The sequence below is a fragment of the Rhinatrema bivittatum genome, chromosome 9 (assembly GCF_901001135.1).
Source record: "Rhinatrema bivittatum chromosome 9, aRhiBiv1.1, whole genome shotgun sequence".
In the NCBI taxonomy this organism is placed as follows: domain Eukaryota; kingdom Metazoa; phylum Chordata; class Amphibia; order Gymnophiona; family Rhinatrematidae; genus Rhinatrema; species Rhinatrema bivittatum.
Genome location: NC_042623.1, coordinates 161,511,013 through 161,536,068, shown reverse-complemented (window position 1 = coordinate 161,536,068; position 25,056 = coordinate 161,511,013). Strand labels below are relative to the sequence as shown.

Here is a 25,056-nt window from a genome sequence, read left to right as displayed (position 1 = left end):
CTACCCCTCCCCTTCAATTTTCTGCTTTTGTTTCTAACTTCTAAGCTAGGAAATGTGTTCCTATTGCACATGATAGATCTGTAAGAGATGTTAATTGCCTGTCTTTATGAAATGGACTGTCGTCAGCTTAGAAAGGCAAAATAAAATATAGAGAAATAGAAGTATATATCCTGTGAAAGGTCCTTACAAGTATTCTTTACAGCATTATTTTCAAGTAATTTAATTTTATAACATAAATTGAGGTTCTCTCTCATCATGGATGCTTTCAAAGAATGCAGAGACATTTTATTATCAACACATCTCTAGAAATGTTCTTTATACTCATCAGGTTTTTGGTCTTCACCACTTAGTTTAGTTACTGTGTCCTTGGAGAAGTTGCAAAAAGTTGTTTGATGCTAACAGTAAGACTTCAGCTTGTACCACCACAGACCATTTCTCCAGCATTACATTTGGAGGTGCTAGTAGAGAAGAGGCCATTCCTAACCTGAGTGTAGATGGCATTTTTATTGCTTCCGAATGGCCAGAAGCTCAACACTTGCAGTTATGGGAGGATATATGTGCTTACCCTGCCGTGGAAATGAGTTTGCCTATCTTCTCCTCTATTTGAGGTGCTGAATTAACCCACACAAGCTGCCCAGAGGAGCTGGCCATATTCTCCTCTGATCCCTGATTCTGCTTATAGTCCCAACTCCAGGATAGTAAGCATGGCCTAGAGCTTTATGTTCCTTGGCACCAGTTGTGGTGGTGGAGGTAGGCCTCGATGGCTGGTGGCACAGAGTCCACTCCCACCCACTAACTCAGATTACCACCTATATGCCTCAGAATACATCACAAAAACATCCATTGGGCCTGGTGCTCATAGAGTAATTACCTTAAACTTTATTTTTTAACCTTTCACTTTCCTATGGTTTTGATAAAGAAACCTGATTAGAATTCATTAGAGATTTGGTGCAGAGCTCCCTTGGAGATCATATTCAGTGTGTTATTTTGCGCCTAATATTTTTTTTATTATAAATGCACATTTTGCAAGAGTTTGGAAGATGAAAATATACATTCTATGTGACTGAATTACCAATTTCAGACTTTGGTAATTCACTAAAGATGAAACTTTTAGTACGTCTCACTGCCAGGAATGCAGTTTCTCAGGCTCATGTTGAATATGCACATACTTTTCAGAGGGGGTAACAGTCCACTGTCACAGAATGCAAGTGCTTTTAGCTCTAGGGAAGAAAGACTATGTTCCAAAATGCAGTTTATGCACATACACACATTTCCCGTCTATGGGAAACATATAAAAGGTATTACTCATTTTAATTTTATTTCTCCTTTAATTACAATTTCTAAGGAACAATTTTGGGTGGGAGACTAAGAATAACCAGAATCAAACATAACTGCCCCAAAAAGCAGTGCAAATATACTCGTGTGACTAACAGGGTGACAAACTTAACAAAATTACATATATAAGAGAGAATAGAATATATATGCTTGCATAGATTGGAGTGTGATTGATGCCACAGAACCTGTGGCACTGCACAATGTCTTTTGGATAAACAATGGTGCCTAGACTTCACCTGACATGTTGGACTTTACATTCCCAGCTGTAGAGTCAGTATTTTATGGGGTTTTGGTATTCTAAACCATTGTATAATGTTGAGTTGCAATACAAATAAACAAAATTGTTTTCTCTTATGTTAGGTGTTATCCTTTAATCTTATCTGCCATGTGACAATGTGCCATGGTTATTGGTCCTGTTTCTTATCTACCAATATAGTTTGATTTTTTAGTTCAAGAACATGACCATACCAATATTGCAAAGGAAAATTGAAAAATGACCACATTTTATTTAGAGTTGTATAACAAGAGAAAGAATTATTTGTGAAGGAAAACAGAAGTAAACCTACTAAAATAAAATTAGATTCCACAGCACAAGCATTACAAACAGGACTGCATCCACCACTCATGAAAGCCTGAGAAGAAAATAAATGCAGTTAGGGGGAGGGGCGCAGGGGATTGAGAGTCCACAACAGAACAGGACAGGACAATAGTCTTGTCAATTGTTACACACATGCTCTTAGGAAATCTCTGCTATCATACACAGAACACACAGGAAGAGCTTCCCTGCTAAAAACAGTTGGGTCATGCACTGTGTTGGCTCTTGTATGCTCTGCTAAGGTGGTGGTTATTTGCTGAGTTGTACAACTGGGTAGTACTCTCTGGTTTGGAAGGGTTGTCGAAGCCTCTTTAATGTCATCATATTTATGGATAAGAATGTTTACTGAAATAAAACACGTGTGCTACAGAGGTTTCTCCATCTCCTAAAGCCTGCAGGCCCTGGAACTCACCGAGGATCTTCACAGCTCTGATCTGAAGAACGGAATTGAAAGGGCTGGGGAGGACTCTAGGCACACACTACCAATTTCTGTACTAAAACTGTAACATTTCTCTCAGCAAGCGGGCTTCAGAACACGGTTCTTTCCCAGCCCCATAAACATTCCTCCATCAAGACAGCAACGAGTTGGATTCTGCCCCCCACTAATTCAGCTTGGATTACCATTGAGGAAAGGACTGGATATGTGGGGGTTTCATAGCCTCTGAAACTCTCTGTGACCATATATCCCACATCTTCATCTCTGCTGGTCAGTGCCCTGTGTTCCATGTTTCTATGGACAGAGATCGCGAAAAGCTTTTGATGACTTTGTAAAGCACCAGACAGTCCTGATTAATATCAGGGTCTCAAGTTTTAGAGACAGACCAGCACTTTGTTCTAATATTGGAAACTTCGTTTTGTCTGAATGTCATCAAGTATCTGCTGCAATTCTTCATCCTCAAATCGTCCCTCCAGGCTGTCAAAGAAAAGTAGTGAGAATATGTTAAAAAGAGGACAGTAGAAATCAGCTACAGGGAACCAAAGAAGTGGGATTTAATCCTACTACTAGCCAGAAATTTAGGATGACCAGCTCACTTCTACACTTGCACAGAATGTGCCAATCTAAAATGCCTTCCAGCCTTGGCAGCAGCAATAAATGCAGCGACAGCTACTGCCCCTCCTTGCCCCCCATCCCCATTCCATTTCCCAGACAGCAAATTAGTGAGACCACATCAACCAGTTTTGGGTGAAAAAAGTCGCAGCCCGTTTTGTTACTAAATTTCACTATGACCCAAATTTTCTATCCTAGCATACCTGAGCTGGACTCCTGACATTATAATGTAGTTTGCCCCTATTTCTGCTGCCCGCGAGCAAGGTAGCCAGGGTGTTGACCTGAGCCCCTGCTGCACTGCCAAGCAAGGAGGCCCTTTACCATGTATTACTATGCCCACAATCAGGCCGATACAGTAAAGCGTGGCCGCGGTTACCCTGTTTCTAACCCGCTTTGGACGCACAATTTGGACGCGTAAGGCGAACCCGCGATTCAGTATCCGGTTTTACGCATCCTTACCGCTTGCCGAAATGGACGCGTATCTGTCTCCGCCCGCCCCATGTATATGATATGTTAATGATCCATTTAGCTAGTCCCTCCGATACAGTAACGTGCGTCCAGATTATCGCCTTTTTAACCAGCTTATTTGCCACGTCTTTAACCTGCATATTTGCCGCCTACCCTGACCCTGGCGTTAGTGTGGGGTTCAGTCAGCTTCCCGCTGCCTTGAGCGCCCGGCTGAAGCCCAGCAGCAATTCTCTGAATCCGTTCTGTCGCGCTGCAGTTTATGCCACCGCTCATCCAGCCGAAGAGCCATGACTACTGGTTGAGTTGCCCGTAGCAAAGAAAAAAAAAAAAAAAAAGCACATGCCAGCAACCAAGAGGACTGCTAGAGCTTAGCCGCCCAGTCCCAAACCAACCCAATCCACAGAAAAAAATGCTTCTCGCACAAGGGGGAAAAAAAAAAAGTAACCCAACCTGGCATCACCGCGCTTAACTTCAGAGTACTTCGGTTCCGTAGGGTTTAGTTTCTGTACGGAAGGAACGGACACCGTTTCCGGGGACTCCTCTGGCCTTCTCGTGGGTCTGGGCTCCTTGTCGCCACTGACTTGCCATGGGCATGAGCTCCTAACGCTGATAAGATGCTGCTGCGCTGGACCCGGCTGGTGCGTCGCTTCCCGAGTGCGGCCTGCATTGCAGGTTAGAGGTTAATAATGATCATTCGTGCAGTGGGCCTTCCCGCTGCCTTGAGCGCCCAGCTGGACGTCCAAGCCGGACGTCCGAGGTTGCGGCTTGGACGTCCAGCCGGGCGCTCAAGGCAGCGGGAAGGTCCATGAATGGACGCCGCGACCTGACCGGCCACGACAGTGGCAGCAAGCCCAGCAGCAACCGGACCAACAGCATCAGCATGGGCTATGGCCAGCGGCACGTCAGCCCCCGCTCCAGCTACTCGGACTCGCGCTACGGGGTCCCGGGCAACCCTGAAGCTGATGGCGCCGGCCCGCCGCAGGCCAGTCCACGCTCCAGCCTGTGAGGCCAGTCGGCCACCTTGGGCAACTGCGGCAACCCCTGCGTGCTGGAGGAGCCCGTCCCGCCCGACGTTGGGGACGCGTGCCGGCACAAGTCGCCGCCCCACATCCCGACTGAGGATCGGCCACGCTGCACAAGTTCCAGCTCCCCTACCAGGTGACTCCGTGCAGGGAGAGCGGACCCAGCCAGGTGGAGAGGAGGTTGGAAGCCTTGACCCTGGAACTGGAGAAGGAGCTGCATATGAAGAAAGAGTATTTCGGTGAGTAACTAGTGTGTGGTACTTGCTTTAGTGCGGACAGACCATGGGCCTTCTGCCTGCCTTGAGTGCCCGGCTGGACGTCCAAGCCGCGACCTCAGACGTCCAGCTTGGACGTCCAGCCGGGCGCTCAAGGCAGCGGGGTCTGTAGGAAAGAACCATCCACTTACCTGGTGGAATGACATTTCAAATGACAGGTACCAGCGCACCCTGGATACTGTATAGGCGCTGTATACAGTAAGATGGATTGCGCACGCCTATCGCTTCATGGGCGCACTTTGGACGCCGCTTGCATTTGCGTCTCATTTGAATACTGTATCGAGCGGTATGTGAACCAAATTGTGCGAGCGGCAAACAAGGGTGCGCCCGGCACTGCCGCACTATTTCTTACGCGTCCTTACTGTATCAGCCCGAATGTTTGCCACTAGCAGCTGAGAAGGCCCAATAAACATATGCCCAGCCATTAAAAAAAACAAAAAACCCCCCAAAAACTGTGCACTTGCTCAAGTATCCTGCCCCGCTACGACAATGATTAATAACAATGAACAAATAATTCAAGGAACTAGCTTAAAAAATGTCATCTATCTATGCATATTATTGCACAAATAATAAACGGGCATCCTCCCACCAATCCGATTGCAAAAATCTCCCATCACCCCTCTTAAAACACTCATATTTCTTAATATCTAAGGCAGATCCCTTGTACCAGGCACGAGGGGGATGCTGGCTCGGTGAAAAAGGGGGCTGGTAAATCATGCAGCAGCTTAAAATTCCCCCTCCCCCCAATGACATCATCAGAATGCACTGGGATCTCCCTTCCCACTGGCCGGGCATCCACAGCCACGTCATCAGCCTTGTCAGGAAATAGGGAGGGGGAGGGCCTGCCAGAGATAAGGGCAGCCTCCATTACTCACAGTGGGATAGGGAGAGGGGTGGAGCAGCGACCTAGCGTGCCACGCCAAGCTAGCTGTGGGCTCCAGGCAGCTAGCACAAGCCCGCATTATTTTGTGTTTCTAACAAGTGAAGTAACGAGTATGCAGATTTTGCTACACAGGATCATAGCTCAGTCAAAGATGCTATTCCCTTGATTTCGAGATTGATGGTTGAAAATTTGGTTCCAAGACCTCCACCATAAGAATTCAGCACTCACAATATCACACACTAACTACTGATTTTTTTCACTAATTAATCCTCTTTATTTTCTCAGTTCTGTACTCTCCAGGTCAGCCTAACACCTCTATTGGTTGATGCAATAATCTTAGAGCACCCTCACACTTCTGTCTACGTTATTGTCTGGCACTGCTCTACTTCTCAGATCTTTACAAATAGAGCAATATTTTCTTCTGGCATGTGACAGCAAATGCTCTGGATTGGCAGTTTGTTACAATTAGAAAGTGGTTAAATTACACAAAAGTATGTCTTCCTTCACTTCATTATGGGGCAGATTTTAAAAGCCTTACGCGCATAGGCACAGCGCACGTAAAGGAAAATTATGTTCTTACCTGATAATTTTCGTTCCTGTAGTACCAAGGATCAGTCCAGACTGCTGGGTTATGCCTCCCGTCCAGCAGATGGAGTCAGAGAGAAACTGAAAAGGCACCACTCATATACCCTGGTGCGCCCCCTGCGATCCTTCAGTATAATCCATAACAAAGCAGTATGAATTTAGGAACAATGGCATGGCAACTCTCTGTGACTAGATCAAGATAAATATGAACATGTGGAAAACGAGGAAACCAGGCAAAAGCCATGAAACATAACCATATGAAAAATAGAACAAGTGCTCGGAAAAAACAATGGAATCTGAAAAGGAAACACGACAGACGCGGGACTCTGCACTGACATGGGCGGGCGTCTGGACTGATCCTTGGTACTACAGGAACGAAAATTATCAGGTAAGAACATAATTTTCCTTTCCCTGTACGTACCAGGATCAGTCCAGACTGCTGGGAAGTACCCAAGCTGCCCTAAACGGGGTGGGATCCTGACAGTCCCGCACGAAGCACACCACTGCCAAACGAGTCTACCGGTGGAGCGCGGACGTCCAATCGGTAATGTCTAGCAAAAGTGTGCAACGACTTCCAAGTAGCCGCCCGGCAAATTTCCTGAGAGGAAATAAAACCACTCTCAGCCCAAGACGCCGCTTGGGAACGCAGAGAATGAGCCTTAAGACCGTCCGGAACGGCGCGACCTTGAGAAATGTAAGTAGAAACAATCGCCTCCTTCAACCAGCGGGCTATAGTAGCCTTGGAAGCTTTATTGCCTTTCTTTGGACCATTCCACAAGACAAAAAGATGATCAGACAACCGAAAAGGGTTGGTAATGTCCAGGTACCGTAAGAGTGTCCTTCGAACATCCAACCTGCGAAGCTCCGGGTGCCGAGACACCTCAGCACCATCCACCGCAAAGGCCGGTAGGTCCACAGTCTGGTTGACGTGAAAGGCGGAAACTACCTTAGGCAAAAAGGAAGGAACGGTACGCAGAGAAACCCCCGAGTCAGAAATACGGAGAAAAGGTTCTCTACAGGATAACGCCTGAAGTTCAGAGATTCTGCGAGCAGAACAAATAGCGACGAGAAAAACTGTTTTGAGAGTGAGATCTTTGAGAGTAGCCCTTCGTAGTGGTTCAAACGGAGAAGTACATAGACCCCGGAGAACCAAATTTAAACTCCAAGAAGGACAGATAGGGCGTACCGGAGGTCGCAAATGTTTAACTCCTTTTAAAAATCGTGCAACGTCCGGGTGCATGGCAATGGAAAGTCCGTCAAGTTTACCGTGGTAACAGCCTAAGGCTGCCACCTGCACACGAAGAGAATTATAGGACAAACCTTTCTTTAGACCTTCTTGCAAAAAAGCCAGAATATGAGAGACCGTAGCCTGCCGTGACGACACTTTCAAACCCTGGCACCAAGAGTCAAAAACTTTCCATACCCTGACATAAGCAACCGAGGTAGAGGGCTTCCGAGCCTGTAGAAGAGTAGTAATGACCGACTCAGAATATCCCCTCTTTCTCAATTGCCGCCTCTCATAAGCCAAGCCGCTAGACAAAAGCGATCGGCCTGGTCGAAAAATACTGGACCCTGCCGTAGGAGACGAGGCAGATGACCGAGACGCAAGGGGCCGTCCACCGCTAGGTTGATGAGGTCGGCGAACCATGGCCTCCTTGGCCACTCCGGAGCTACCAGAACGACGGGTCCTGCGTGGGATTCGATCCGACGCAATATTTTTCCCACCAATGGCCATGGTGGAAACACGTACAGAAGAACTTGCGCGGGCCAGGGAAGAACTAGCGCGTCCACGCCTTCCGACCCGTGTTCCCTTCTGCGACTGAAGAAGCGAACCGCCTTGGCATTCGAACGAGTCGCCATGAGGTCCAACCGGGGGGTCCCCCACCGGTGACAGATGAGTCTGAGTGCCTCAGGAGATAGTTCCCACTCTCCCGGATCTAATCGCTGCCGGCTGAGATAGTCTGCTTGAATGTTGTCGCCTCCGGCGATGTGCGACGCAGCAATCCGAGACAGGGGCTCCTCTGCCCAATCCATCAGTTGGCTGGCTTCGGTTGCTACCGGAAGACTCCTTGTACCGCCTTGCCGATTTATATACGCCACCGTGGTTGCATTGTCGGACAAAACCCGAACCGCTCTGTTCCGAATCAAAGGCAGGAAGTGCTGTAACGCTAGGCGAACCGCCCTGGTTTCCAAACGATTGATAGACCACTTGGCCTGAGAAAGCGTCCAACGTCCCTGAGCGGATTGAGACTGACAGACTGCTCCCCACCCCGTCAGACTGGCATCGGTCGTGACAATGATCCATTGGGGTGGTTCCAAATCAATGCCTTGGAGCAAGTGGACCGGATCCAACCACCATTGCAGACTGGTCCTTGCTGGGTGTAGGAGTGGCAAAGATATCTGAAACTCCTCTGATTTGGGATCCCAACGCGACAGAAGCGCCCTCTGTAGCGGCCGCATATGCGCAAAAGACCACGGAACCAAATCCAGGGTGGACGCCATATAACCAAGAACCTGTAAATAATCCCATACCACTGGCAAGGGAAGGGCTAGGAGACGACGAACGTGCGCCATCAGACGCTCCATCCTTGCCTGCGGCAGGAAAACTTTTCCCACTCTTGTATCGAACGAGGCGCCCAGAAATTCCAAACTCTGGGAGGGAATCAGTTGGCTCTTGGGATAATTGACTACCCAACCCAAGGAGTGTAGTCGGTGGAGTACTGTCTGAATTGCGACCTCGCAGAGACGACGCGATTTTGCCCGAATGAGCCAGTCGTCCAAATACGGGTGGACCAATACTCCGTCCCTCCGGAGGCTCGCTGCCACCACCACCATTACCTTGGTGAATACTCTCGGAGCGGTCGCCAGTCCGAACGGAAGGGCACAGAACTGGAAATGAGATCCCAGGACCATAAAGCGGAGAAATCGTTGATGGAACTCTTGTATTCCTATGTGCAAGTAAGCCTCTGTGAGATCTAAGGAAGCCAAATACTCTCCTTTGTGGACCGCAGCGATGACTGAGCGCAGGGTTTCCATCCGAAACCGCGGAATGCGCAATGCCTTGTTGACCCGCTTGAGATCCAGAATAGGGCAGAATGTGCCCTCCTTTTTGGGAACGATGAAATAGATGGAATAACGGCCTGTGCGTTGTTCGGCGGGCGGTACTGGCACTATGGCTCCCATCGCCTGCAACCGCTGCAGGGTTTGAGCAATCCGCTGTTGTTTTACCAGAGAACCGCTGGGAGAGATAAGGAACAAATCGCGCAGGGGCCGTGCAAAATCTAAGGCGTATCCGTGAGTTATAATGTCGAGGACCCATTGGTCGGTGGTAATTGCGGCCCATTCCTCCCGAAAGTAAGAGAGTCGTCCTCCGACCTCCGGGACGGAGGAATGGACCTGCGTCCCTTCATTGAGCCGCCTTAGAGGTGGCGAAGGTATGAGACGCCCCTGCGCGGGCTGGCCTTCTACCACGAAAGGAAGGAGTCCATGCTTGGGAACGCGTAGACGGCTGTCTTGAAGCGTAAGAGGAACCCCTCCCCGATCGAAAACGGCGCTGCCCGCGAAATCGCCCGCGAAAGTTACCCGAAGTACGAAAAAATCTCGGCTTGTCCTCTGGCAACTTGAACACCTTATTCTCCCCCAAAGATCGAATAAGGTCTTCTAACTCGGTGCCAAATAATAGTTTGCCCCGAAAAGGAAAGGAACCGAGTTGGGCCTTGGAGGAAGAGTCTGCTGCCCAGTGACGCAGCCAGAGTAACCGCCGTGCGGACACTGCTGAAGACATAGACCGTGCCGAAGTGCGGAGGAGATCATAGAAGGCATCCGCGGCGTAGGCCACCGCGGATTCTATGCGGTTTGCTTGCTCAGCTTCCCCCGGAGGCAGATCCTGAGATGTCAACATCTGTTGTACCCAGCGAAGGGTAGCCCTTTGTACCATACAACTGCAAACGGCCGCCCGTACTCCCAATGCTGAAACCTCAAAGATTCGCTTAAGCAACATCTCCAACTTCCGATCTTGAAGATCCTTAAGGGCCGTACCCCCAGTTACGGGGATGGTGGTATGTTTTGCCATGGCAGTGACCGCCGAATCCTCCTTTGGCACCCTAAGGAGCTCCAAAGAATCAGCAGGGAGTGGGTAAAGCTTATCCATAGCGCGGCTGACTCAGAGTAGCCTCCGGATTATCCCATTCCTTGGATACAAGCTGAAACAGTTTATTGTGAAAAGGAAAAGCATGTGAGGGTGTGCAAGCCCGTCTAACTCAAAATCCCCTGGCTGGGAATTCGTTTCAATCTGGGGTACCGGAATTCTTAGTTCTTGAAGAACATGAATGATCAAGGGATCTAATTCTTCTTTATGAAATAACCGAAGAATGAGAGGATCGTCCCCTTCAACTGGGTCAGCTGGGTCCGTACCCTCCACCTCCGTACCAGAATCCGGAACGGGTGGGTCCGGTGAAATAGGGTCCGGAGCTATATGCCGTAAAGGTTTAGGAGGAGGAGGAGGAGGGTCTGGATTTGGATCCCCTCCCAAGTTAGTAGAAATTTTGCCACATTTATCTGGGGCAGGAGCACCCTGCTCCCATTCAGCTTCGGCCTCCATATAGGCCTTATGGAGCAAAAGAACAAATTGTGAGGTAAATGGATGAGGTCTTTATAAAGAACCTCCCTTGGCTCCCATAGGTGGCAAATCTAGAAGCCCCGATAAACCGCGGGGTCTGTGGGGGCTAAGGTCCGGTGGGGACAGCGGTGGGAGGTCCTCTCCCTCCTCCGACGAAACGGCATCGCAATCAGGCCCTTCTAAAATGGCCGCCGAATTTTCCCTCATACCAGCAGCGAGGACTGCTGCCGGTATGAGGGACGCTGCCCGAGCCCCAAGTCGCTGCCCGAGCCCCAAGTCGCGGTGAGGGAGAGCTCCCGGCCACGGCTGGCCCCCGCGAGGAGCCCTCACCCCCGGGAAGGCACCGGGAGCAAAGGCCCTCGCGGGAGAGCCGGTGGCCCGGCTCCCCACATGCAGTACAAACTGACCCTCTGGGCATTTTTTTTTTTTTTTTTTTAAGAAGAAAAAACGGCGCGAAAAGGGGCCGGGTGACAAGCCACCCCTTCCGGAGACCACAGTGAGTAAGGCAGGCAGAGTAAAAATAAATTACCTCGTTTTTTGTTTTTTTTTTAAACGTGTATAGCGCTGCTACCGGCAGCTATGAAAAACCTCACAATTCAATTATACAATGGAGCCTGCAGAGGGTGTAGCATACCCATCTGACTAACTTCTCCGAGGAATTAAACTTCTCAGGAGGCGGAGAGGGAGAGTGACCGGCCCACCGATTAATTCTCCCCTCCTCTCACTGGGCAGGGCAGAGAGAAACTCCGGGAAAAGGCTGTAGGGCAGTGCCCTGCCTTGCCTGCTACTGCTCCTATTAACAGTGTTAAACTAGGCCTGTAATTAAATTGATCCAGTCACAGGATTCCTCAGAAAATCGTAAGTCAAACCTGATAGGGAAAACCCCCTCCCAATTTACAGGAGATCAGGACCGCAGGTTATGCTCTCTCATCTGCTGGAGTCAGAGATATACTGAAGGATCGCAGGGGGCGCACCAGGGTATATGAGTGGTGCCTTTTCAGTTTCTCTCTGACTCCATCTGCTGGACGGGAGGCATAACCCAGCAGTCTGGACTGATCCTGGTACGTACAGGGAACCCCCTATTTTCAAAAGGCCCGGCGGCGCACGTAAAACCTCGGGACACGTGCAAGTCCCAGAGCTTGAAACAATGGGCGGTCCGGGGGCGAGGCCAGAGGCTTCTGCAAGGCCGCTGGGCCTGGGGATCGCGCGCCCTCAGTCGGCTGGCAGGCGTAACTTGTGAAATAAAGGTACCGGGGGGGGGGGGGGGGGGGACGACGGACAGGTAGGGGAAAGCCAGCTGGTCTCCCCGAAGGCTCGGCGCGCGCAAGGTGCACTAGTGTGCACCCCCTTGCGCGCACCGACCCCATATTTTATTACATGCGGGCGTACATTTGTCGGCCGCGCGCGTACATTTTAAAATCTGCCCCTATATGCGTATGTCAGATTGCTCTTTGGTGCAACGCCTCCTTCTCCCAGTTCTATCAGTCAAATCAGGGTGTAACCTTATCATACAAAGTCACTTTAACCAAGTCTGAGCTCACCTGGGTATAAGAGCCTTAGCTTCCTCAGCTGTCTCAGGGCAGAGATTAGCCAAACATGCCAGCTCGAATTTATGGAGCTTCTTCTGGAGCAACAAACTGCATAAAAAAAAAAAAAAAGATGGCAAGAGGGTCAGAAGGCACCATGAGATTCTCATGTGACAACCTTGGAGAGGAGTGCACCACCAAGGTACATGTGCTCGAATGATGGCAAGAAGGTGGGGAAGGTGTGAGAGAGAGAGACAGCCAGAACTAGCAGCTACTGTGTGCGCAAGTGACAGCCAACAGGCCAATTATACGAATGTAACAAATGCCTCATCGGACTAAACTAAACAAAAGTCCAATCAGCCTTGCATCCAGTCTCTGACTGGGGCCAGCAGCAGGTGATTAGAAGAACTCTAAAAAAAACAAGATACGTGAAGAGTTGTCCAGCCGCTGTCATACCTTTCAAGTTTCCAGCAAAGTTTAGGAATACATTGAGAAAACAAAACGGAAGCAATGTAAACCACAAAAATAATCCAAGCGACAAAGACTGATCAATTATTATTTAAAAAAAAATATTTAGGGACTATCATGTATAATGCATGTTGATGAGCCTATTAGTCAGTCACCCGCAATACAGAAAGTAAAAAGTGTGACCAAGCCGCACAAAGGCAGGCGTTAATTTCAGACAGCACCGGGCAAGTGTACAGAAAAGTAGAAAAAACTGCTTTTCTGTACACTCTCCGACTTAATATCATAGCGATATTAAGTCGGAGGCCCCAAAAATTAAAAAACAAAAAAAAATCTGCCTGTGGGTTGGAAAATGGACGCTCAACTTTGCCGGCGTCCGTTTTCCAAGCACATGACTGTCGGCGGGTTCGACAACCGACGCCGGTAAAATTAAGCGTCAGCTGTCGGACCCGCTGACAGCCGCTGCTTCCACCAACAAGGAGGTGCTAGGGACGCGCGTCGGGACAGCAGGCGCTCGCTTCAGAGCGCCGGCTCTCCCACAAACTTTATTGAATGGGCCTGATTGTCTGCTGCCTCAGGTACAAAAACTTAGAGATACATTTTAAAAGCCCAACCCACACATTAATTAGGGGATGCGTGAAGAGGTCAGGCTTGTGCACAGCAAGTGGATTTTAAAAGCCGCTGAGATACGCAAGTATTTCCCACAGCGCACACATCTCGAAAGTTCTCAAAAAATAAGGGTGTGGGCGGGGCCTGGGCGTTTCAGGGCGTGAGCTAAGATGTGCGTGTAAATACTGATGGGACCTGGTGCGCTCCAAGGCCCCTTGCCACCTAACTTTACTTCTCTTCTGAATGTCGTGTAAGATAAACTGTAAAGAAAACTAGCCAGATCTGCGGGCTTTAGGGGGTCGGGGCTAACTGGAGGGAGTGAAGGCTATCAAACCAGGGGAGTTGGAAGACCTCTCTCTTAACTGGACAAACTGGTAGAACTGGGAATGGTGTCGGCGTGTGCCCCTTTTAAAATTCCCCGATTTACGTGGCAGAAGTGGGATTTGGCGTGCCCACTTACAATTTGGCACACACGTGCACACGGCTAGGCTACTTCATGCGCGCTTACGCACACACATATGTTAGAAAATGGCCGTGGAGCTGGACGCGAGCTGACGTACGTGTACAAATGTGCACATGCTCGCCGGTTTGAAAGTTACTGCCCCTGATTGTAAGCCCTCTGGGGGACTGGTATGTACCCAACAGTTCCTGCATGTAACGCACCTCAGCTATCAATGAAAGGCAGGAGAAAAATAAAAAGTATATAAATTTGCATATAATGAAAGCAGCGCATGCAAATCTCTCTCATGCAGATTTATTGTGGTTATCCTGAAAATCTGGCTGGCTAGGTGTGCCCTGAGGACTGAGTTTAACAACTCTGCTGTGCTTATACATTCATTAGCGTTATTTTGTTCATTTCATTTTGCTCTCCAAAATTAACCAAAAAGAAATTGCTGAAACACACAGCTTGTGCACAACTCCAATATAAAAATATATCAGAGAAAGTCTTCAGGTTAAAAATAAAAGTTTATTCCCAGAGGAGAAAAGCTCTCAAATTGCCTAATAAATTGTACGCATCCCAAGGCCGAGCAGCTCCCAAAATCCTAAACCAGGTTGCATTTTCTAACAGATTCTAGGTATCAGCGAGTCAAAACTGTATACAATTTGAAAATATATTGAATAAATGTTCTTTTAACTTTTCTATATCAGGTTTTTTGTCCTCTCCATCTCAGTTCCGTTTTTTAAATTTCTTTATTCCTAAAAATTTTCTTTTAGTCCTACTGTTTCCTATCATCTGTTCTCTCCTTGCCCTCTCATTTCTTATTTCCTGAACTATCCTCCCACAACATTTCTTCTTTTTCTTTCCTCCTCTCTGAAACCTCATTTTTCCCCACCCTCCCTCTCCTCTGCTAATCCCGTGGGTGAGGTAACGCCCTTTTCTCTGCCACCTTTCTGGACCCCTGCCCATATCTCAAGCTTTCCCTCTTCCTTTCTACCCTAGCCCCTCCTATTCAAATCCCCCGCACTTTGCCTTTTCCTTCTCCTCCCCACACTCTTAAGGGTACTCGCCTCCTCCTCCTCCCTCCTTTCTCCTATGTTCAGAGTCCTTTCTTCTGCATCCTCCCCCTCCACCCTAACACTATTGTTCCCCCCAACCTCTCTGTATCCTCTTCTCCCCCACCTGTAGTCAGAAGCGCACTTAACCTTCCACTTCTCCACCATCCTTCTACTAATGCAATCCTTTCCCCTCCTCTCTGCCGGGTACCAGTGCACTCATTCCTCCTCTTCCCTCCAGGTCTCGCTATACTCACTCCCCTTATGCTCCCCTCACTCCCACTCCCCCCCTTCTGGCCCAAACTCCTGCCCTCTCCCTCACATACTGTCCCCACTTATGTCTTTCCCACCTCACACACACACACACACACACCCTCTCTCACGCAGGTACTGGTGCACTCCCTCACTCCCTCTCCTCCAGATATCAGTACCGTGATGTCCCCTCCCCATCAATCCCCCCACACCTAATACTGATGCACTCATTCCCCCTTTGATCCAGCACACTCACTCCCGTTTAGGCCTCCACTATCCACCCCAGCACACTTAAACCTCCTCCTTTTACTTTTCGCAGCCACGGCAGATCTGTTTCTGGCAATGCAAAGACTCTTAACCACACTTCTGATAACCTGCAGCTGCTTCAATCCTTCCGCAAGCTTCCTGTTCAAAAAAAAAAAAAAAAAAAAAGAAAGAGTTGAAGCAACTGCAGGGACCAGAAGTGTAGCTTAGAGCCCCCCTGCTCCACCAGGGAAATGCGGGTAACACATTTTTTAAATAAATAAATCAGGAGGAAAGAGCCAGTAGCAGTGATGGAAGGGTTAGCTTGGCGGGGGAGGGGGAGAGCTAGGGGTGGTAGCAAGGGAAGAGGGAAATAAAAGTAGGATAGGTTTGGTACTGGATTGAAGGACAAAGAGTGGCCATCCCAGGCTGAGGGCTAGGGCGAACAGCAGAGGCCACCCTGAGCTGGGGGTGCAGGAGAACAGGTGCCTTCCCTGCGTTATTCAGAGAGTTTGTGTGGAAGGGGTTGGCAAGTCAAACTGTAAGGACAGCCACAACTGCTACTCCACCTTCTTTTTGTCAGGCTGCAGTATGGCGTAATAGTAAGTTTGTATCACAAAAAGAATGAAATTATTTCTCCTGCTGTGATGCGATACCAGGAAATTTGTAATCTATCATTAATGCATTAAAAAAAGTAACTGAAAGATCTACTTCAGTGTTGAAATGGACTCACCACCTCATCTCTACTTCATGAGATTTACTGCAATATTTTTGAATTTTGAGTTGACCACAAATTTTTTCACAAAATTGTTATTTACAATTGGATCAAATAATTACATCTCTGTAGTGCTGATCTTTGAGATATATTCTTTTTATATTTTTCTAGAAGATAGCCCCTGTTTCATACAATTGCTCAGTCAAGTATTTGAATTAATATTCTTAACATTAAAGATACTAAATCCCATGGGACATCCCTGTGGCTGATTTATCGTTCACAAATATGCTAATCTCTCTTTAAACCAGGATACACTATCAGCCTCTAGAATGCCATATGACAATGAGCTCTTTGGGTTAATGATGTGTTGTGGGAAGATGTACTTCATTTCATTTGCTTTTAACCTACTGCCTAATACACTGGGTGCCCTCTTGGTCTAATATAATGAGACAGTGAGTTTTCTATTTACTTTCTGTGCACCTTTCATAATTTGTTGCACCTCTGCAGGGCAGGAAAAATTCCAGAAGCCAGGTCACCTGGGTGCCTAAAATTCTGAAAAGCCAAAAAGAAAAATACCGGAAAAGAAAAAAAAAAAAAAAAGTGAAAAACTGACAAAACAGATAAAAGAGCAAATGAAGAGAAAGAAGTTCCACCTAGAACTAATGGAGCCTACTTTCTGGGATATGCAAATATACAAGTCTGCACATATGCCTGGATCCTCCCCCCTCAAAAAACACCCCTGTCAAAATCTTCATGTGCCCCCCCTGACATGTCCTGAAAATTTAGCATGAACAGGACACCAAACACAAAAGTTATTAAAGTTACACCTACCCCCTAAACAAAACAAGCAGCAAAACAGCAACAACAACAAAGAAATTATTCAGGAATAAGCAGATAAGCACCAACACACAATACTTAGGACAATACAGCAGAATAGTCTATGAACCCCACATCACAACTAGCATATTGATAACACTATGTATGATAAATTTACCCGTAAAAGTACTTTTAGTACACTCGGTCATGACCCACTTCTCTAAAAATTATTTTGTCTAATGATATATTGTAACTGAACCTTTGACGGCACCTGTTAGAATGTACTATTGTACGCTTTTACCCACATTAAATATGTGCCTACATGTAAACCGTTGCGATGGTGTATAACTTAGCGACGGTATAGAAAAGATTTTAAATAAATAAATAAGAGAGCAAAAAAGGGAGAAAACAAAGCAAGGAGCATTTTTTTTTTCTTTTACTGGCACTTAGGTATTGTCAATTTATTTCCAACCCTGAACCTCTGTCATATTTCTCCTTGTTTTCTCTTTTCCAAGCAGGCATAGACTGGTTTACCTTATTCATTTTTTGAAGGAGGCACCGTTGGTTAATTTGGAAAGAGGGAGGGGGACATCTATTTATATTAATATATTATACAGACCAAGGAGATGGACAGAGATTTAATGGAGAACGTTCACAAAATTGCTATGAAAGGGGAGGTGCTATTGTTAGGGGGATTTCAATCTGCCGGATGTTGACTGGGACATCTGAGCTGCAGTGTTTTACAGAAGCAGGGAGGATCCTGGATTCTCTGAAAGGAGAACCGTTCTGTAAACCGATAACAGAGTCCACGTGGAAGGGGGCAATACTGGACCTGGTGCTTACCAATGGAGACAGTGTCTCTGATATTGTACTGGACGACCATCTGGGATCCAGTGATCAGCAGATGTTGGGGTTCAGTATTAGAGCACAAGAGATGAAGGTTCATTCAAAGGCGAGGGTCCTAGACTTCACGAAAACTAGTTTTGTTAAAGGAGTCATTAGCTGGATGAGAAAATCTAGGGGAAGTAGAAGAGAGTGAGCAAAACTAAAAGGAGATATCATAAGGGCAACTTTAATTTTTTAATGGAAAGTAAATTAAGGAAAGAAAAAAAAAAAAAAAGGAGGTCAGTATGGTTTTCAAAAAAAGTAGCTGAAAAGTTTAGCATTCATAAACTACAAGAGATCACAGATCGTGGAAGATAGGCAACAATATCTGGAAAAACTAAGAGAAGCTGGGAAACAGGAATGTAAAAATTCAAATGGAAGAGAAAATAGCAAATACATTAAAACAGGGTGGCAAGACTTTTTTGTATGTGTTAGTGATAGAAGGAAGTGCAAAGGTGGCATTGTGAGACTCAGGTGAAAGGGAGGAATATGTAGAGACTGATGAGGACAAAGCAAAACTGCTTAACAAGCAGGACCACATAAATCAAACACAAATAAGATGAGAAGTGAGGTAAAACTCAATTGATTTTCAGAACAGGGTGTTTGTGAGGAGCTAACTAAATGTAAGGTAGATAAGGCAAAGGGGCCGGATGGGATACATCCAAGGGAACTGAGAGAACTTAGAGAAGTCCTTGCAGCTCCCATGGCTGACCTTTGCAATGCTTCTTTAGAGTCAGGAGTAGTTCTGGAAGACTGGAGAAGGGCAGATGTGGCTTCCTATGGATGAAGAAGAAGGCTGGGAATTATAGGCCTGTTAGTCTGATCTCTGTGGTAAACAAATTAATGGAATCGATTTTAAAACAGAAGAGCGTGCAATTCGGTGGATTCCAGAAACTGCACTATCTGAGGCAGTATAGTTTCACTAAAGGTAAAAATTGTCACATGAATCTGATACATTTCTTTGGTTGGGCAACAAGAGATTTGGATCAGGGCAGAGTGCTAGATGTAGTATACTTGGATTTCAGTAAGGCCTTCTGACATGGTTCCACACAGGAGACTTATAAATTGAGCTCCCTTGGTATAGAACCTAGAGTGACTAACTGGGTTAGAAACTGGCTGAGTGAGAGGCAACAAAGGATACTGGTAAATGGAGTTTACTCTGAGGAGGGGAGTGTTATTAGTAGTGTGCCTCAGGAATCATTCCTGGGACTGGCTCTTTCAACATTTTCATGAGCAATATATCAGGATTGTTGGGAAAGGTTTGTCTTTTTGCTGATATCAAAATCTGCAACAGGGTAGACAGCCAGAAAGGTTAGAAAACAAAGAGGGATCTAGCAAAGCTGGAGGAATGAATGGTCTGGAGTCTGGTAACTAAGATTTAATGCTATGAAATGTAAAGTAATGCATTCAGGCTCAAAAACCCAAGGAAGAGGTACATTATTGGAGGCGAAATTCTTCTATGCACAAAAGAAGAGCAGGATCTGGGGATGATGGTATCTGATGATCTTAAGGTGGCAAACAGTTAGATAAAGCAACAGCAAAAGCCAGAAAGCTGCTTGGTTGTATAGGGAGAGGAATGGTCAGCAGAAAAAGGGAGGGGATATTGCCCCATATAAGTTCCTGGTGAGATGTCAATTGGAATACTGTGTACAATTCTGGAGATTGTACCTTCGAAAGGCTATAAACCAGTTGGAGTCTGTCTAGAAGGTGGCTGCTAAAATTATCAGTGATCTTTGTTCTAAAGTATATGGGATAGACTTAAAGATCTAAAGAGGAGAGGCAAGATAGGGGAGATATGATAGAGATATTTAAATATCTCAGAGGTTTCCATGTACAGAAGGCACTAAAACAAGGGGTCATAGAATGAGGGTGAAAGGGGGTAGACTCAGGAGTAATCTTAGGAAATATTTATGTTGGATTCGTGGACCCTTGAGCCGGCTGAGACAGATGAAGACTCACTGTTGGAAGGCCCACAGTGGATGTCGTAGCCGAGAGGCGGCACTGAGCAGAAGATCGGAGGAATCTTCACCACTGGAAGCCCGAGGTCCCCCCAGGAGGAGCCCGTGAGGACCAGAGCCGCTTGGACTTACGTGCGATCTCCTATGAGCCGGTGTATGAAGAAGAGTTCCAGAGGATCGAGAAGAATAGAGCTGAAGCCAGGAGGCCAACTGGAACTTCACCACTGGAAGCCCGCAGTCCCCCCAGGAGGAGCCTGTGAGGACTCGAGTCGCTTGGACTTAGGAGAGGCCTCCTGGAAGCAAGCTGGAGTCAGAAGCCAGTAGTCGGAAGCCAGTAGAGAAAAAGCAGCAACTAATAGCTCTCAACAGAGAATGAACCTTGTTGCAAGGCTCTGCATAGGCCCAGCTGCAGGGTTACAATACCCCTGCAGCGTCTGACGTCATCTGTGGGCCATCCTGACTTTCCCGCGCTGGCCCCTTTAAGTTCTGAGCCCCCGTGCATGCCTAGGGGGTGGGACCAGGCACTGAAGATCGACAGCGTCTCCCTCAAGGAGGGAGCGCCGCGGCAGAGGCCGGGACGGGCCTTGCCGGCAGGAGAGGAGTGACAGTGGCCCGGGCCGGCCCCGAGGTAGGTGAAGGAACCGGGGCATGGCCCGAGACCATTTATTTATTTATTTTTATTTTTTCTATAACGACATTCCTGTAAAAATACAAATCATATCGGTTTACAATGAAACTTCAACATTCGCTCAGGGGCGGTACAAGGAACATTGGTGCCAGTTAACAGTGGAAACAGGTCAAAAACTCGTCTGAACATATCCTAAAAATCATATAACTCATCTTAACATGACATAAAAATAAAATCCTCTCTAATCATCTCAGAAACAGAAGAGATGGTAGCTAGAGCAAACAGAAGAACTGAGAAGTGGACTGAGGTGTCCAGCTGGAGTGTTCGTTTAAGAGAGAGAAGTAAAAGGCAAAGGGAGATTAGGTGTCCTGAAAGGCTTGGCTAAAAAGCCATGTTTTCAGTCTCTTTTTGAAGACAGAAGGGCAAGATTCTCATCTGAGGTCGGGGGTAATGCATTCCATTGATGTGGTCCAGCTGTCGATATGGCGTGTTTTCTAAGTGATGTTTTGGCTTGGGGAGCATACAAGGTGTCTTTGTAGGCACTCCTGATTGGTCTAGACGAGGTATGTGGTTTTAGTTGAGTGGACGTGTGGAGGGCAGTGAGGTTATGGATAGCTTTATGGATAATCGTGAGTACCTTGAAGAGGATCCTGAATTTGATGGGGAGCCAATGTAGGTTCTGAAGAGTAGGGGTGATGTGTTCCCTTTTTTTGGTATTGGTAAGTAGCCTGGCTGCGGAGTTCTGAACCATCTGAAGGGGTTTTAGGGAGTTGGCTGGGAGACCGAGTAGAAGGGAATTGCGATAGTCCAGTTTCGACAATATGACGGATTGAAGAACCAGTCTGAAATCTTGGAAGTGAAGGAGTGGTTTTAGGTTTCTGAGGACTTGGAGTTTGAAGAAGCACTCCTTAGTAGTGGTGTTCACGAACTTCTTGAGGTTAAGCTGGTTATCCAGAGTAACACCTAAGTCTCTGACAAAAGGAGAGTGTTTAAAAGTTGAATTGGCTGGTTGTGAGGCGGGCAGTAAAGTAGGGTGGGTGGTGAGGTTGTCATGAGAGATGATGAGAATCTCCTTCTTGTTGGTGTTCAAAACTAGGTTGAGAGAGGAGAGTAGGTGGTTAATTGCTTGAAGGCAGTTGTTCCAGTGGTTTAGGGTTTTTTGTAGGGATTCTGTGATAGGAATGATTATTTGGACGTCATCTGCATAAAGATAATGGGATAGATTTAGCTTTGTAAGGAGGTGGCATAGAGGAAGAAGGTAAATGTTGAAGAGAGTAGGTGAGAGGGAGGATCCCTGGGGAACACCCATGTTGGAGCGGACAGCGGGGGATTCTTTGTTATTAATCCTGACTTTATAGCACCTGTTGGACAAGAAGGATCTGAACCAGCTGAGCACAGATCCCTTGATGCCTATGTCTGTTAATCGATCTAAGAGAATTGCATGGTTCACCGTATCGAAGGCAGCAGATAGATCGAGTAGCACGAGTAGGTAAGTTTGACCTTTTTCCATGTTTATTAGGATGTTATCCGCAAGGGATATCAGAAGGGTTTCTGTGCTTAAAGTCTTCCGAAATCCATGTTGGGAGGGGGACAGAATGTGATGTTCCTCAAGGTATTCCGATAACTGTTGACAATTTTTTCCATGATTTTAGCAATCATAGGAAGGTTGGCTATTGGGCTATAGGTTGGTTGGAATTGGGTCGGCAGTGTACATCGCTGGTTTCAGCTTTTTGATGATGTTTTCAATTTCCATCGAAGATGTTGGTTCGAAAGCTTCTAGCATTGAGTTTTGTTGTAGAGGGGGGGGTGAGAGTGAGGGGAGAGGGAGATGCAGGAGGAGAGGTGAGTGCGGCGGTTAGGTCAGAGATTTTTTTCTCAAAGTAGATTGAAAGCTTTGTGGCTTTGTCGAGTGCTAAGTCATCTGGGATGATGGGGGGAGGGGGAAGGTTTGGTGAGTGCCGAGACATATGCGAATAAGGCTTTTGAGTCGAAGATGAAGTAGTGAATTTTCTTAGAGAAGAAGTCTTTCTTAATTCTGAGGATGGTGGTTCTGTAAGCGTTAAGAAGAGTTTTGTAGGCCGCTAATGAAGAAGTGGATGGTTTTTTCCTCCAGCTATGTTCCTTCTTTCTAAGGTCTTGTTTGAGTGCCTTAAGTTCTGGGGTGAACCATGGTTTCCTGTTATGTGACGGTTGGCGTAGAACTTTGGTGAAAGTAGGACATGTTTGCTCTGCAACTTTTGTGGCGACATTAATCCATGATGTGATGGCTGCATCTGCGTCTGAAAGGCTGAGGTGAGATAGTTCCTTGGTGAGGTGGGAGTTGAGGAGGTCAGAGGAGCAGGGTTTTCTGAATTATATTGTGGTTTTAGGGAATGAGAGGGGAGGATGATCCTTAACCTCAAGCCTGGTAGAGATGATCCGGTGGTCTGACCATGGGACAGGTGAGCTTGTAGGCTTGGCAGTGAGAGAAATACCATCGTTGATGAAAATGAGGTCTAAGGTGTGTCCGGCTTTGTGAGTAGGGCTGTTTACGATTTGAGAGAAACCTAGATAGTTAAGAGAGGATGGTAGAGTTTCGCAGTTATGTGATCGAGGGGAGGCGTCAACTTGCAAGTTAAAGTTGCCTAATATAATAGCAGGTTTGGCTGTGTTGATGTGTTTCGCTGTGAGTTCTATGATGGGGAGGGGTTGGAATCCCGGGTTCCAGGAGGGGCGTAGATTAAACAGATTTGAAGGTGGTTAGATTTGAAGAAGGCAGCTTCTATTTTGTAATAGGTGTTGGTAGATTGAAGGGTGAGGCCTAAGCCTTTTTTTGCTGCTAAGAGGCCTCCTCCTCTTTTTTTAGGTCTAGGTATGGAGAAAAAGTCATAGAGATGTGTAGGAAGTTGATTAGTGATCACCGTGTCTGTGGGTTTCAGCCATGTTTCCGTGATGGCACAGATGTCCGGGCTGGCTTCTGAGAGGTAGTTGTTAAGGATGTCTGGTTTTTTGGTGAGTAATTGGGCATTGAAGAGAGAGAGATTTACAGAGAGGCTAGTGAATACATGGAATGACCTCCCAGAGGAGGAAAAATGGTATATGAATTCAAGAAAGTCTGTGATAAATGCAAGGGATGTCTGAGGGAATGATAGCAATTTTAAGGGTTAGAATAATTGGATGGATGGGCAGACTAGATGGGCCATATAGTCTTTTTCTGCCGTAAAGTTTCTAATTTGTGTTTTAGGCATCTCCTCATAGAGAAATTGTTCCATACAGCTGATTGTCTTTGTTGCCCTTCTCTCTACCTTTTTTAAATCTCTTTTTTGAGATGGGGGTGACCAGAACTGCACCAGAGAGAAGTGGTAAGGAAACAGAAAGTAAATGAGATTGTGGAGGAATAGACCTGCTGATATCTCAGACTAGACAGATAAATAGTGATGAAAAAAGAAAATACCAAGTCACCACACCACATCCAAGAACAATCAACTCTACACAATTACCTGCGTACACTAGCAATGGTCTCACGATTCTTGAAGCGGCTAAAGCGAGCAGTGTAATTTAAGGTTTTCATGAAAACCTCAGAGAGTTCCTGCTCATCCTCAGCGCTCTCATTCTGCTGCTTACGATGTTCCAGCAACATGTGTACCTCAGAATTCAGAAGAGTTTCAGCATTTTCAAACTCTGCAGAGTCAAAAGAAATCATGAACATGAGAGAGAGGCAGACGCAGACATGGAGCAACAGGGAGCCAAGAAAGACACAAACTGAAGCACTTCTGCTTTAATCTTATTTATGTATTTGTATTTTTAAATCAACCTTTCCCCATATAAAAGGGGTAAGCCGAGGTAAATGTACATCGTGTAATGCAAATCAGAAGCTTGGGATTGGAAAATAAAAGGGCCGTTGCCCTCAACCCCTCTAGTCACCTCCCTGGATGTATACTAAAGATTAGGCGCTCTTTTTTAAATCCTCCAGAAGATAACTTCCTAGAGGTCCTGACACACAAACGCTCTGAGAACTAATTCACAAGACTGAACCCAGCAATCCATCTGTCAAAACTCTCCTTCCCCAGATACATAATTCACCAGGATACTGCTGAACAACAACCTTCCTCATAACAAGCTTTTGTTGCAACAAATTTACATTTGATCTCTACAGTGCATATGTTATGGTATTTGTTAGACAATCAAATTGAAACCAGCCTCTTCATAACAAATAGGTAAAACTATGCAGGCTCTTTAGCGTTTTAAAACACATTCTCATCTCCGCTGGCCTCATATCCTATTCCAACTCCCTTCCTCCAGGCCTTCCACTCACATATCGTCACAAAAAAATCCTTCTTCCTACCATCCTCCCAACATCATCTCCTCCATGATCTCCTTCTCGCCGATTCTCCCTTACATTGTTTATCTGTCTCCCAACCCCTCCCTTTCATGTGTCACCTTTGGGGAAGACAAGTTGCGATGCGTCCTCCTCCACGTCCCCGGTGCGAGGATCACTGCCTCCGGCCGCCATCCATTCAATTATCCCGTGCCCCAAACTGTACGCACGCCTCCCGCGGAAGCGGAAATTAAAGCGCCCCAGACAGGCAGACAAAAAGGGAGACAAAGACAACGTGTTCTTCAAAGCTGTAACTCTATGATCATAAAGCGGTCTGAT

General features: G+C 46.8%; 1 protein-coding gene across 1 annotated transcript; it reads right to left on the bottom strand.

Annotated features, from left to right (window-relative positions):
• Positions 1–1,808: 1,808 nt before the first annotated feature.
• POLR2D (RNA polymerase II subunit D) lies at positions 1,809–25,056 on the bottom strand. The gene is made up of 4 exons (XM_029616326.1): positions 24,840–25,056; positions 23,900–24,080; positions 12,371–12,466; positions 1,809–2,843 (listed from the first exon to the last, which is right to left on the bottom strand). Exons 1-4 carry the CDS (start codon positions 24,910–24,912, stop codon positions 2,765–2,767), a joined length of 429 nt encoding a protein of 142 aa, XP_029472186.1. The 5' UTR covers positions 24,913–25,056; the 3' UTR covers positions 1,809–2,764.